Here is a 14280-nt window from a genome sequence, read left to right as displayed (position 1 = left end):
CTAGCCTCTTTCTTCCTCTCCAGAATTTAATGTCAAGAGCACAATTTGAGACAAAGCATGCCACCTTCAGATTCAAGATGTTCCTTTTTAAGGGCTTTGAAGATAGGATAGAAGGTGTTAAATCTGTATTTTTAAGTGCACAATTTACTTCCTTGAACAAGCCCACCAAAAGACCTCAAATTTTCCAATGGAGCCCTTTAGACAGATTTCACAGGAAGTATGACTGTGTATACATTTTATGTGTATGTCTGTAAAATGTTTATATGTCATATATTAAAATTTGTGTGTATAATATGTAGGGCTATCTACTTACTGACTAAACTGAAGTGATGGGATAGAGATGTTAAATATGTGATTGTTGAATTCTCTCAGAAATTCTATCAGGTTTTCTTGACGTTTTTGATAGAAAGTTATATAATTGTAGGTTTGTTGGTAGTTGGAGAAAACACTCACAACTGTCCTGTCTCTGGTCTTTTGGGAGTACATATGTAAATATTTAATGGGTCTTTTCTAGTTTAGCATGAATGCTTAAAATATTAATTGTGGACAGCCAGTCATGTGGTTCTTGGTACCTTCTATTGAGAATAATAGCTCACAGCAGTTCTTTGTTTTAGAACACCCTGCCTCAGTTTGTTCCTGGTAATAAAAAGGTGAACTGATTTCTAGTAAAAATATTTAAAATGCAAACATGACTTAAAATCACAAAAATGTTTAGCCATCTCTGGGGACATTCTTAAATAAGTCACTTAGGATCTGTTTACACTCTTGGAACATCAAGCATACATACAGATTAGGAGACCACCCTTCTTGCTTTTTTTGTGCTAAAAAGCTTTCATTTTCTGAAGCAGTGTGGTGCATTGAGTGGCAGAAGGGTGCTAGGCATTAGAATGAGGCCACAGTTCAGTTGGCACTAGGAGGATGTTGTGTAGGGGAGATACTCTCACTGCCATCACAGGTAATACCTCACTAAAGTTTGAAGTCAAACAATGGTTGTCAGCCTTGGCTGCACCTTAAAATAACCTGTGGAATTTTAAAAACTGCACACCAGACCAAATAAATCAGATTATTCAGGGCTGGAACCTAGGTATCAGTATTTATAAAAGCTTCCCTAGAGGTTTTATTTTAATATGCAGCCAGGATGAGGATCCCTGCAAAACTTGTATGAATTGCAGAGATAGTGTATTATATAGCTACTGGCTTCAGTAGGACCTCGTCAATTATAATTAACCAATTGGGAGTCCCTGGATGACACTTAAGGTTTATTCAGTGCCAAATATTCATTGAGCCTCAGCCTTGTACTAGATCGTTAGTTACTAGGAATATAAAGATAAATAAGATATGGTTGATAAAATAGTGCAGTCTAGTGGGAGAGATAAAAATAAATGCTTACAATACAAGGTACACAGAGTATTAAAATAGAAAATCTCTATTTTCTATTTTATTGTATCTAGGTTATTATTGGGAACACAGGTGTAATTAACTCTGAGGTTTGGAATATGGGATGGGGCAGGAGATGACAGGAGAATGGTCAAGGTTTCGAAGAGAAAGTGATCAATTAAGCGTTTACTAGGTAGAAAAATGGAAAACGAAGTTTTTTTGAAGGTTATAACATTGCAAAGATGTGAAGAAATTGAAGGAATATGTGTTAAGGGGTTGGTTGTAGAGGAAGATGGCTATGAGATATTTGCAGGTTATACAGCTAGAGAGATAGATCAGAGTCAAGTGGTGAATGAAATGCCTTATAAGCCATGTTGAGAATCAAGGGTGTTACAGGGCCAAATGCACATAGGGTCTAGATAGATCATCTTAAAGAGTGAGGATAGTCAGGTATGAAGCAGCTGAAGTGTTGAAGTTGCTCATAATCTGGACATCACAGGTCTTGTTTATAGGCATTTAAATAAGAACTTTTAAAAAGAGTTTAAATTAAAACTAAAATAAAATAGAATACTCTTTCAGTCAAGTAAACCTGTAAAATACAACCTGCAAGGGTCAGTTGGTAGTACCTTCAATGTAAGAGCCCAGCATAGGATGATAAACAAGGAAAGACTGTAAGATAGCATTTCTCTAAAAGTACTGTTGAAATATAATTTCAGAGTTGAAGTTGGGCTAGAGCTGTGGAGATGAGAGTATAAGTGAAGAGGTTAGTGTGATAATCTAGGTAAAATGTTCTGGCAAGCCATCAGTGTTTTCAAATGAGGTAGCTTATAGTTGTTAGCTACTGTTCTCCTCCTGTTAACTTGCCATCATTGATCATACCCCATCTTCCCCATTTATCATACCCCATACTTCCCAACCCCATCTATCATGTTATACTGCACCCCATCCTCACTCACTGTAATTGTCCTAGTCCGGGTTTCTGTGTTGAACAAGTCATTTTATTTTTGTTTATTTATTTATTTTTTTAACAGTCATTTGTTTTTCCATTGGTATAACTCTCCAGTTAGCAGTATAGGTTTGTAGGTGGATCACTGAGTGAGGAGTTTAGGGCTGGAGGCATTTTATTTGTGTATATATGTGTTTAATTAAATGAAATAAAAGGTAAGGTTATCTGCTGAAAGTGAGGGATTCCAGTGTAAAATGAATAGGACATAGAAAGTGGTAAAGGTCACCAAGATGAGTATGACATTAATTTCTTGGCTAAGAAGCTTTTATCTAAGATTTTTTAAAATGAAAATTTAAGTAAAATAACTGATAATCATAATCTTGATGCTTTTCCTAAGAACAAAAGAGAACTTAGGTGTATTAGGTTTCACTACTATATTGTTTTTAATGAAGATAATTGAGATGATTGGCTATAGTGTTTTAAAAACCACAAATATTGTTCATGAGATATAGAGATGCAAAAATAGTGAATTCATAGATTTAAATTATTTTGGAAGTGCCCTGTTAATGCTTATTTACTTCACATTAAAGGGGATACTGTGTTAGAAATATGGTATTAATTTTTGGAGAAGATATGTGTGTACTTTTTTCTTTTTAAAATAGTAATCACTTGTAAATATATCATTTTACTTGGTTTGTCCCTATGAATTAATTTGCTAAAGTATTGTTAGAAAAGAATATAGAGGAAATACTAGTTATGCAAATTAGGTCACATATGTAGTCAACATCTATATTCGATAGAGCTTTATTGTAACAGTAACTGCTCTATGTAATCTAAAGCAGATGACATTTTTGCCCTTTTAAAGGCACTAAAATGAAACTTTATTAATTTGATTTAAGATGAATTGTGTTTAACTTTTTTTCTGTTTGGCAGGCAACCAGATAAACTGGTGGTAGTTTGGACAAGAAGAAGCCGAAGGAAGTCTTCTAAGGTTAGTGTATTTTCTAAACTTCTTACCTAAATGTTGAATTCGAATTAGCAAACTGCTCTGGTTCTAGTGTAGAATATTTTAAAACATTACTTGATGTTTATTTTTTTTTTCTTGATTATCTGCTGAAAATGGATTGATCAAATGTGGTAATCTTTTAACTGCTTGTTGTTAAAATGGAAGCCAGATACCTGAGTTATGAGCTTGGATTTGGTAATTGCTATGGTTTGAATGTGGCCTCTTCAAAAATCAGGTGTTACCAATGTAATCGTATAGGTTGGTTCAAAAGTAATTGCGGTTTTGCCTTAAAAGTAATAGCAAAACTGCAGTTACTTGTGCACCAATCTAATATAAGAAGGTGGGGCCTTTAAGAAGTCAGGGTAAGGATTTCTCCCTTATGAAATGAATTAGGCATCCTTATAAAAGGGCTTGACAGAGGGAGTTTGTTTCCTTTTTGCACTTCTGCCACATGAGGATGCACTAAGAAGGCCCTCACCAGATGCTGATGCCTTGATCTTGAACTTCCTAGCCCTTAGAATTGTGAGAAAATAAATTTCTGCTCATTACTCAGTCTGTGGCATATTGTTACAGCAACAAAAATGGACTGACTTGAACAACAACATAAAAGTTATGTAATTTCGCTGTACTACAGTGTTAAGAATTAATGATCAAACAAGTACCACTTACAAAATTGTACCTGAGATTAATTTGTTTAGATTACAAGATGACGAAGTTAGGGCATACTTAAGGAGTTATAAGTTATCGGACTCTGTTGCTGGGTTGCAGAAGAGGAGTTGGATTTTTCAAAGGTTTTAATTTCTTTTTGTACTGTGAACAGAATTTTACAATGTTCAATAACAGTTCCACAGATACTTTAAAAATTCTGTCGTGGCCAGATTCTGTCCTCATGCCTGTAATCCTGGCACTTTGGGAGGCCAAGGCAAGAGGATCACTTGAGGGTCGGAATTTTAGACCAGCCTGGGAAGCATAGTGAGACCCTGTCTCTACAAAAACAAAAACAAAAACAAGTTAGCCAAGTGTGGTGATGCATCAGGTCTGAAAATCTGATGGGTATTTTTCATTGAGAATTTTATAAATATCCTGTCTTTTCTGTGGATGATTAGAAAGGTTCAGTGATTATACACTTTTTCTTACGTTTTTATTGCATGGGGAAACTATGGAAATTTAATTATGGGAAGCTTGAAGAGACCAGAAAAATATCTTGATTACCCATAAGAGTTGAAGTTGTTGTAAGTTTTCAGAATCAAGTATGTAGAGTGGAGTTTTGATTGATTATCTAGGTTGCACAGAAATTTACTTTTCAAAATGGAGATTGTTTAATTTGTGGAGTTTTTGTTTCAGGGCTCTCAACAGACATGGAAATAGGCAGGGGACTAGAGGAATCTCTGGAAAGATGTTTTTTAATCAAGAAAACGTTGAAAGAAAAAGAAAAAGAAAACTTTGTTCTGTACCTTTCACTATTAATGGTATGCTAAGCTCGTGATGAGTCTCTACTTCCGTCTCTGTACCTGAAGTTTTGTGATAGGGTGACAATAGAAACAGAATAGAGGGATAATTGTTGATAATTCATAAGTTGGATTTGGTGTACACTGTTAAACCTGTATCTTCTGCTGGCATTTTAACTAGTAAGATGTGATAAGATTTGCGTGAACCTGAGTTTACCTAATCTTGATCCCTTTTCAGTTCCTTGGCCCAGGTTCAAATCCAAATTCTGCTCTTACTTTCTGTGTGATCTTGGGCAAGTTTGTCCCTCAGTTTCCCAGTCTGTTAAATCTGCTGCCTGAATTGCATCTGCACTCATGTGCTCTAACTTCTTTTTCTGTCATTATGGAAGAATGGTCTATGCTGCCAGGAAACATCAGTCTGTCTCATCGTATACTGTTAAGGACATTACCTAGCAATTCTCCCTTCTCTCTTCTGCATCATTAAATTTTCCCTCCCAACTGAATATTTCCCATCAGCGTAAATATTTTCCTCTTCTTAAAATTCTCTTCTGCCACTATTTTCCCCTCTAGTGCCAACCTGGTTCTTTTCTTTTCAGCAAAACACCTCAAAGGAGTTGAGTATATTTACTCTCTTCAATTTCTTTCCTCCCATTCTTTATTAAATTCATTCCAGTCAGGTCTTTGTTCTCATCACTTTACTGAAACACTCTTGTAAAGTTATTAATGGCTTCTCAAACTCTTACTCCTGGGCTCAAGCTATCCTCCCACCTCAGACTCCTGAGTAGCTGGGATTCCAGGAATCAGCCACTGTACCTGGCCTTATTAATGGCTTTTCCTTTGTTAAACCCATTGACCATTTTTCAGGCCTCATTCTATTTGACTTGTCATCAACATTTGGCACAGGTGATTGTTCTCTTCTTGAAACATTCTTATCACTAGACTTCCAGGATACCACACACTTTTCTTTTGCCTCAGCTGATGGGCCTTTCTTTGCTGGCTTCTTCATTTTCTTGACTTGTTTAATTTTGTGCTCTGAGGCTTAGTCTTTGGATCTTTATATTCTTTATCTGTACTAACTCTGTTGTTATTATCTGTATTCTTAAACTTTAAAGTATTACCTATTTATATACTCTCCTCAAATTTGCAGCTCCAGACACATAATCCACTTGCCTATTTGAATATCCACCCTTGAATATCTAATAGGCAACTCATATTTAATGTGTTTGAAACTGAGCTTCTGAACTTACTTCCCAAACTTGTCCTTCCTACAGTCCTGCCTCCTATCTGTTAATAGTAATTCTTTTCTTCTGGTTACTAAAAGGTAAAAGCCTTAGAATCAGCCTTGGCTACTTTCTCTGTCTTTTACAATCAGACAGCACATCTTGTGGACTCTACCTAGAAAATATTAAAAGATTCCCAGAATCTGGCCACTCTGTACCACTTTTCTAGCACCCCAAACCAAGTAACCATCACATCTCTCTTGGATTATTGCAGTAGCGTCTTCTTAATTGATCTATTTCTCTCTTATGTTTGGAGCCTGTTCTCAAAACATTAGCCAATATAAGTCTGTTGAAACATAACTTAGGTTGTCACTACTTTGCTTAAAACCCTCTAGTGGCTTCCCATTTCACTCAAAATATAAGCCAATATCTTTGCAATGACCTACCAGAGCCTTATATAATTGGACCCTCCTTTATTTCTCTGGCCTCGTGTCCTACTACTCTCCTCTTGACCACTCTGTTCCAGCCACATTGCCCTCTTTGTTATTTAATGCCTCTGTACCTTTCCAGTTGCTGTTTTTTCTCCATAGAAAGCTCTTTTCATGTATTTACATGTCTGATTTCTTTATCTTTTTTTGGCCTTCTCTCAAGTGTCATCTTCCAATGAAGTCTTCTCTGATCACCCTATTGAAAAATCTTACCTTTTCTTACTCCCCATTCTTCTTTCCTACTTTTTCCTTTCACCACAGCACTTACCTCTACCTAACATATCTTATATTTTGCTTAATTGTTTTGTTTGTTTATGTCTTCCTACTATGCTGTAAGCTCCCCCAAACAGATTGTTTTTCACTCCTCCAGGGCCTAGATCAGTGCTTGGCAGATAGTGGCACTGTTCTAGGCCCTGAGTGAATGAGTGAATGAATGAATAGTAGAAGAACATCATAGGGTTCTTTTGTAGATTAAATGAGTTTAACATAAGTAAATTCCTAAGACATGGACTGATACATAGAAAGTACTCTATAAGTGTTAGCTTTTATTGTAATTTTCATAGCATATCCATAGACAGTCCTGTAGCCAACAGGGGTGAAGACTTAGTTGAGTTGAGATGTCTTGGCATACCATCTTCCATTATCTCAGCTTTGACTGGAAATGCCACAAAGAAAGCACCATATTTTGGGGAGTGGAGGTTCCTTAGGGAAGCTTGATAATCAAGATTTATAAGGAAAAAAAATCTAATATTATCAGTACTAGGAATAATACCTGAAAAAACTGATGCTATTCTTTACCTGCCCCAAATAAACATTACAGTTTAATGGGAAATGAACTTAAATGTAAAGTTATACAATTAGTTTTTTTAAGTATGAATTTGCCTTAAAGTTCTTAGTCCACAAAAATAATTTAAAAAATATCTCTTCTACTAAAATAATTTATCTAATCAGATAGTAGCTTTTGAAAATATGAGACATCATGTTTTCATCATTTTTATATCTTCTGTGTATATGAGGGGGTAAAGATTTGTTTACAGATAGTAATCTGTAGCTGTCATATGATAGAACTTTCTTGGCCCAAGCTTAATGATTGGAAAGTTTTATTTGATTAATCATTTTTGTTTCAGGGATACTGCAGATCTAATGGATAATTACATAGGGTCAGTATGCCATTGTAAATTATTAACATTTCATTTCCTATACTTCATATTGAAAGTGTCATTTTTATTCTGGTAGGCACATAGCTGGCAACCTGGAATAAAAAATCCATATCGTGGTGTTGTTGTGTGGCCTGTTCCTGAAAACATTGAAATCACTGTAACACTTTTTAAGGTAAGTTCCGTTTTTATAGGCTGTAGAATTTATTATATAACCAGGGTTCCAAATGACTAAATATTTCAGTGTTCATTGTTTTATACATTTGTGCGCAATCTGGTACCTACTGTGCATTATTTTTAGGGACATAGCAATTTATAACAAATGCAAAGGCATCATAGTATTTCATGGTCTATAAAGTCTGAATAATTTGGAGATCTTTTTGAACTTGTTACAGTTAAGACCAGCTGAGATACTACTTTTACCACTTTCTACATTCTACCCACAGGAAACTATAAAATACCTTCCCTGTGGAAAGCTGAAGAGTATGAAAATTCTGAATCCTGACCCACATTTTGTTAGCCTTGTTTGATAAAAAACATGCTTTAAAATTAGTATATGATAAATATCTTATTAATGTTAATAAGATATGTTTTAAATTGATATTTGATAAATATTTTATTGGTATTAATATTTAAAACTATTGCAGCTCAAAGGCAAAATGCTGGTTGTAAATTCAAAGTACAGATCTAAAAACATAGTTGTTCATATATCCTCTTGCCTATATCATATGTATTTTCTCTTGAAAGTCTTCCATATGTCTGGAAATATTATAAAGTAGTCCCTACATATGGTAATTAAGCACTAGAATATTTACTTTCCTAGCCAACTCCTTTCCTGCTCCAAAAAAAGTTGGGGACAGGTATGTCTCAGTATGTACCAGTTTTAGCCTTTTGGAAGGTGGTGGAGTTAGAAAACAAATGCTTTTTTTCTTCTTTGAGTCATGTAAATTGTGTTGAGGCTACTTTTATAGTAGTATATAGCAGGGGAGAGGTCATCATATTAAGCATAATTTAGTAACAAAATTTGTGAAAATCTGCTAAATATTTTGGGATGTGAAATTAAAATAGAGCAAATGATATGGCTTAGAGTATGACATCATTGTGTAAACAGTACTTTTGATTTTGTGAAACAATATATTAATTTATTCAGAAAGTACTTCAGAGTTCAATAGAACAAAACAATATGATGAATATTAATGCACTGGCCCATAAATGGAATACTAATTTTAAATGTTCTGTATTTCATATATATTTTATTAATGATTCTGGACATATTATATATATTTTATAGTTTTGATATTACTGTTACTGACATTATAACATTACTTGATTATGCCTGTCAATTGTATACCATTCTTGATTTATTCAGGGAGAAATAGAAATGAGACAGTAACTGCTGTTCCTTTTCTTCAGTATAGTCAGAACCACCCTTTTTTTTGGAGACAGAGTCTCCCTCTGTCACCAGGCGCCAGGCTGGAGTTCAGTTGTGTGATCCTGGCTCACTGCAACCTCCGCCTCCTGGGTTCAAGCAATTCTTCTGCCTCAGCCTCCCGTCTGTTGCCCTTTTAACGAGCTATCCTAAAAGCCAGTTATTAAGCCCCTCCTATCCATTTTTCTCCTACTGGAATGATACACTAGTCTTGGTAGTTAAGGACAATATCTCTGGTGTCAGAAGAATCTTTGTATGCATTATTAGTTCATTTAATTTTCACAACTTCAAGGTTTTGTAATGATTCTCATTTTACTGATAAGGAAGCTGAGACTAGAGAGGAATGTAACTTGTCCAAATAGACTATGATTTAGCCCTGTTCATTTCTCTACACTGTACTGCCTACTCTGTAATAAAAAGAGTTGTGAATATTGATTACAACAGTAACATCTCTAACATACTAGAGGAAGACTTTTAAGTAATTTCTTGAGTATTTTATTTTAGTTCATATTGGCAAAGTAAATGAATGGACATAGTTATAACAACTTTTTAATAAAATGGTGATAGAGAATGAGGGACTAGAATAGAGCTGATAGATAGCCTCCGCCTTGTGTTTTGGGAAAGTATATGCATTGACTGAGTGATTCTAAGTTGAAAGTGGCTGTTGAAATGTGTTACTTGGAGGATTAGGAGATAAGTGAGGTTTTCAAGTACTGATGAGAATGTTCAGCATATCCTTATCTCTGAATTTTTAGACTTGGAGTGTTAGTATGTAGGAAAAAACCCAAACACCCCTTCCTCTCAGTCTGCTGTATTAAACATTTCTGTACAATTGTGCTATTGAGGCAACCTTGTGACCATTTTCAATATTTAAATGAGTAGTATATTTAATCTTCCTGATTCCTTTAATAGTCTCAGAATTCTTAAAGAAAAGCAGGAAAATAAAACAACAAAATGGAACAAACTTTTCCTTTGTTCGTGGCAATTTTTGAATCTTGTTTTTGAACAACACATAAAATATTCAAATGAAAAACTTCACATTTCCTCTCTTTTTAAAACTTGTATTAAATCTCATGATTCACTTTATCTTGAAATTTGTAAATAGGAAAGGACTGCTCTGAATCCTTTTTTTCCTTAGTAAGTAGCATACACAGAGGTACGCTCATAGAGGAGTTAAAAGTTTTCAATATGTTTCATTTTTCTGTGATTTAACAAAAAATTAATTTCTTTAGCCTGCTTTTGAGATTTGAATTAAATTGAAAATAGCTGTTTTTAGTAAATTTTTTTTAAAGCCCTTTAGGATCTTGAGAAGGAAAATGGCTCTTTAAGCTATTTAAAATTTTTCTGTTTAGTACAGTGCTAAGAAAGGAGACAGTAGAGGGAGAGTAGGATATTAAAAAAAGCTTGATTGATTCATTCTAGAAGCAGTTCTCATTACAAATGTTTTTGTCTGGTCAGTAATATAGTTATTTATATAGAGATACCATTTTTAAGTGTCTTGAAAATGAGCATCCTTGCTGCTTCTTTTACATCATTTTACTGACGTGGCCCTATCAGATGTGCCTCTTGCTCTCATTAAAATTGTTCTTTGGTAAAAATTCTTTTAGGAATAATACACTATCTGTGCTTTTAAAAAATATTTCATCTGCTTTAAGAGTTAATGTATTATGTATATGACTTTGTTAAATGTTTATTAATTCATAAGATATATATTCATTACTTCATTAATTCAATATTCTTGAGAGCCTTGTTATGTGCCAGGTACTGTTCTAGATCCTGGGGGCCCAGTGGCTACACTGAACCAACAAAGTAGATAAGGAAAGAGATCCAAGATGGCTGATTACTAGCAGCTCAGGATTGTAGCTGCCAGTGAAAGTGCAAAGAACAAGAGGACGCCACACTTTCAGACGAATTTTTGTTGCTCATGGACCAGGAGATTCCCAGCGGAGGAGCCCCACGGGCTTCATAAGTGAAGGAAAAATAAAAATATAATTTTTTGTGAACAAGCAAGCACTCAGATTTCATCACCACCACGCCTGCTTTACAAGAGCTTCTGAAAGAAGCACTGTACATGGAAAGGAACAACCAGTATCAGTCATCCCAAAAACTTACCAAGAGGTAAAGAGTATCTCCATAGTGAAGAATCTATATCAACCGGTGGGCAAAATAGCCAGCTAGCATTAAACGACAATATTGAACTCACAGATATCAATATTAATCCTAAATTCAAGTGGATTAAATGCCCCAGTCAAAGACACAGACAGACAGGTTGAGTAAAGAGTCAAAACTCACTGGTACGCTGTATCCAGATCCATCTTATAAGCAGGGATATATGGAGACTCAAATGAAAGGGTTGGTGGAAGACCTATCAATCAAATGGAGAGCAAAAAAAAAAAAAACAGGAGTTGTAACTTTCATCTCTGACAAAATAAACTTTGATAGTAACAAGGACTAAAAGAAACAAAGAAGGACATTACATAATGGTAAAAGGATCAATGCAACAACAGGAGTCAATGATCATAAATATATATGCACCCAACATAGGAACACCCAGATATATAAGACAAGTTCTTAATAACTTATAAAGAGATTTGGACTCCCGCACAATAATAGCAGGAGACTTTGACACCACATTGTTAATGTTCGACGGATCAATGAGATAGAAAATTGACAGGAATATCTATGATTTGACCTCAGACCTGGAACAAGTAGACTCAGCGAATACTTACAGAATTCTTCACTTCAGGTCTACAGAACATACATTTTTCTCAGTATCACATTACACCTATTTTGAAAGTGACCACATAATTGGAAGTCAATCATTCTTCAGCATTTGCATAGCATTTCACAGACTTACATGAAATATTGATTGGCTGTTTGTTTGTTATTTTCTTCCCTTATTCCTTCCTGTCTCCGCTGTTAAGCACAATTATCGGCATAAAAGAGGTTTTTAATGCCTATTTTTAGATTGCATCCCAGCCTGGGCAATAGATCAAGACCCCTGTTCTCTCTCCCCCTTTCTCTTTCTCATTCTTTCTTTCAAAATAAAACAGACAAACAAACAAACAAATAAACAAACAAAAAGTAGGTAAAAGTCAGACAGACCTGGAGCAGCAACATAGCTTAAACACTTACTAGTTGTGCACTGTGGACAGCTGCATGTCTTAGGTTTCAGGTTTCTGCTCTGTTAAATGGGAATGAAGATAGTACCTACCTCATAAGTTGCTTTGAGGAGTAAAACACTTAGCATAAGAACTGGGACTTGGTGAGTGCTCAGTAAATATTTTATATCATTAATTTGATACTAACTGTGCTGGAGCTATGCTCGTTTCCTCAAAATACAAAATGATAGGAGAGGGATAGGCAGGGAGAATGGTATGATGTCTCTTCTGCATTGCATCACACTTTATTGCTTGGTCTGTCAAGTGGTATTCTCTGTGCCCTAAGAACATCACGGAAAAGTTCTTTCAACCTTTATTTATTATTATTTTTCTCCATAAACCCAGTTTATGGGCAGAGCCAGCTGAGGAAACAAATATTAAGTCTAGTTTTCCACTTCCCTTTTCCTTCTACCCTTTTTCCCATCTACCACCACCAAAGAAACATCTTTTGGCAGGTTTTTATCCTACCTATATGAATTTACTCATAGAAATAGTGGCTTCAGTACAGCTCAAACTCAGCCAACTGCTATGTTATTATACTAGAAAATGAGTAAACAAACATAACGAAGTAACTAAGGAGTTTGGAATTTATCTAATAAGTTGTAAGGGTTGTTGAAGAAATCTGAGTTGGTACTAACATGGTCATAACTGTTGTTTGGGAAAATTATTCTGTGTGCAAGATTGAATGGAGGTCAGTGAGACTAACTGAGAGAATGCTGCAATCACTTTCATCTTGAAATAGCCTAGGTATGAACTCAACTATGGCAACAGAAATAGAAGATCATTAATAGACCAAAGTGAAATCAATCATAAATAGATATTTCTCTGTGAAAAACGTAGGACCTGAGATCCAGTAGGGAAATATCAGGGCCCATCTCCCAGCTGTGTATGCTCAATCTTCGAGTGCAATGTTGAGCCAAAAGCATGCTTTATGTAGATATTCTCTTACTCTCTTGATACCTCCATTCCTACCTCACCTCTGTTACATGGAATGAACTTGAGTAAGTTAAATGCGCATATGATGTGGCCCCACTACTTTTCTGTTTCTTATACTTGGTTGCCTTTTGCCTTTACTTATTCTCAAATCTGTGGAAATCCTATATGATCCCACCCAGCCCAGATGTTTTCTCTCTCATGAAGTTCTTGTTTATTTTTATAAGAAATTGTGTGTCATTTTCTAGTCTCTGGTAAAATCATTTATTTCTTTCATCATAAGTTTATTTGGATTTAGAACTGTTGTGTTTTTCTTCGAAGGCAAGGACAACTGTCTTTGAACCCATGAAACATCTCTATAATCCCTTATATACTAAGTCCCCAATAAATATTTCTCAAATAAATGTTTGCAAAAGTGTGCTTCATTAAAAAAAAAAAAAAAGATTGCCTTTGGTTGTAGGATCCATTACCCTTTCTCAGGTTTCTAAGGCATTTCTAGGGTTAATGAGGGAGAGGTAAGAGGAAGGGCATCAGTAGCCCTGCTAATTTGTTATTTGTCTAGGTTATCAAGTACCTTTCAGTGCTTGAAATTCCAGCTGTTTATTTAACCTCTGCACTGAAGAAAACTTTGCCACTAGTGGTACTTTAAGTTACCTACAGGTATAAAAACAAAGGCAGTGCTTTATGTTAGCATTTAATGTCTTAATAAAATGCCTCTTAAAAGTTCATTTACTGGTTTAATCTATCTCTGATTAGATTTATTTTTATTTTATCATAGATGCAATGATGGGAGATAGTGATATATATCAACACAAATAAAATAGAGGAATTCTTAATATTAAATAATGATTTTAATTTAGATAACTTATGGAAGTATTATAAGAGTAGAGTATGGCCAAGCACAGTGACCTATAATCCCAACACTTTGGGAGGTCAAGGTAGGGGGATTGCTTGAGCCAAGGAGTTAAAGACAAGCCCGGACAACACGGTGAATCTCTACAAAAATTTTTTTTAAAAGACCAGGTGTGGTGGCTCACACCTGTAATCCCAGCACTGTGGGAGGCTGAGGCAGGCAGATTGCTTGAGCTCAGGAGTTCAAGACCAACCTGGGAAAT

General features: G+C 35.2%; 1 protein-coding gene across 50 annotated transcripts in view; it reads left to right on the top strand.

Moving 5' to 3' along the window:
* Positions 1-14280, top strand: part of EHBP1 (EH domain binding protein 1) — a 388496-nt gene that overhangs the window by 113905 nt on the left and 260311 nt on the right. For all 50 annotated transcript variants that reach the window (XM_035272471.3, XM_054244907.2, XM_054244906.2 and 47 more), the window contains 2 exons: positions 3257-3314; positions 7722-7817. In XM_035272471.3, coding sequence (XP_035128362.1) covers positions 3257-3314; positions 7722-7817 — 154 coding nt within the window. The remainder of the gene's footprint in view (positions 1-3256; positions 3315-7721; positions 7818-14280) is intronic.

The sequence above is a fragment of the Callithrix jacchus genome, chromosome 14 (assembly GCF_049354715.1).
Source record: "Callithrix jacchus isolate 240 chromosome 14, calJac240_pri, whole genome shotgun sequence".
Taxonomy (NCBI): Eukaryota; Metazoa; Chordata; class Mammalia; order Primates; family Cebidae; genus Callithrix; species Callithrix jacchus.
Note: the sequence above shows the minus strand (reverse complement) of the source record. Positions and strands in the feature narration are given on the sequence as shown.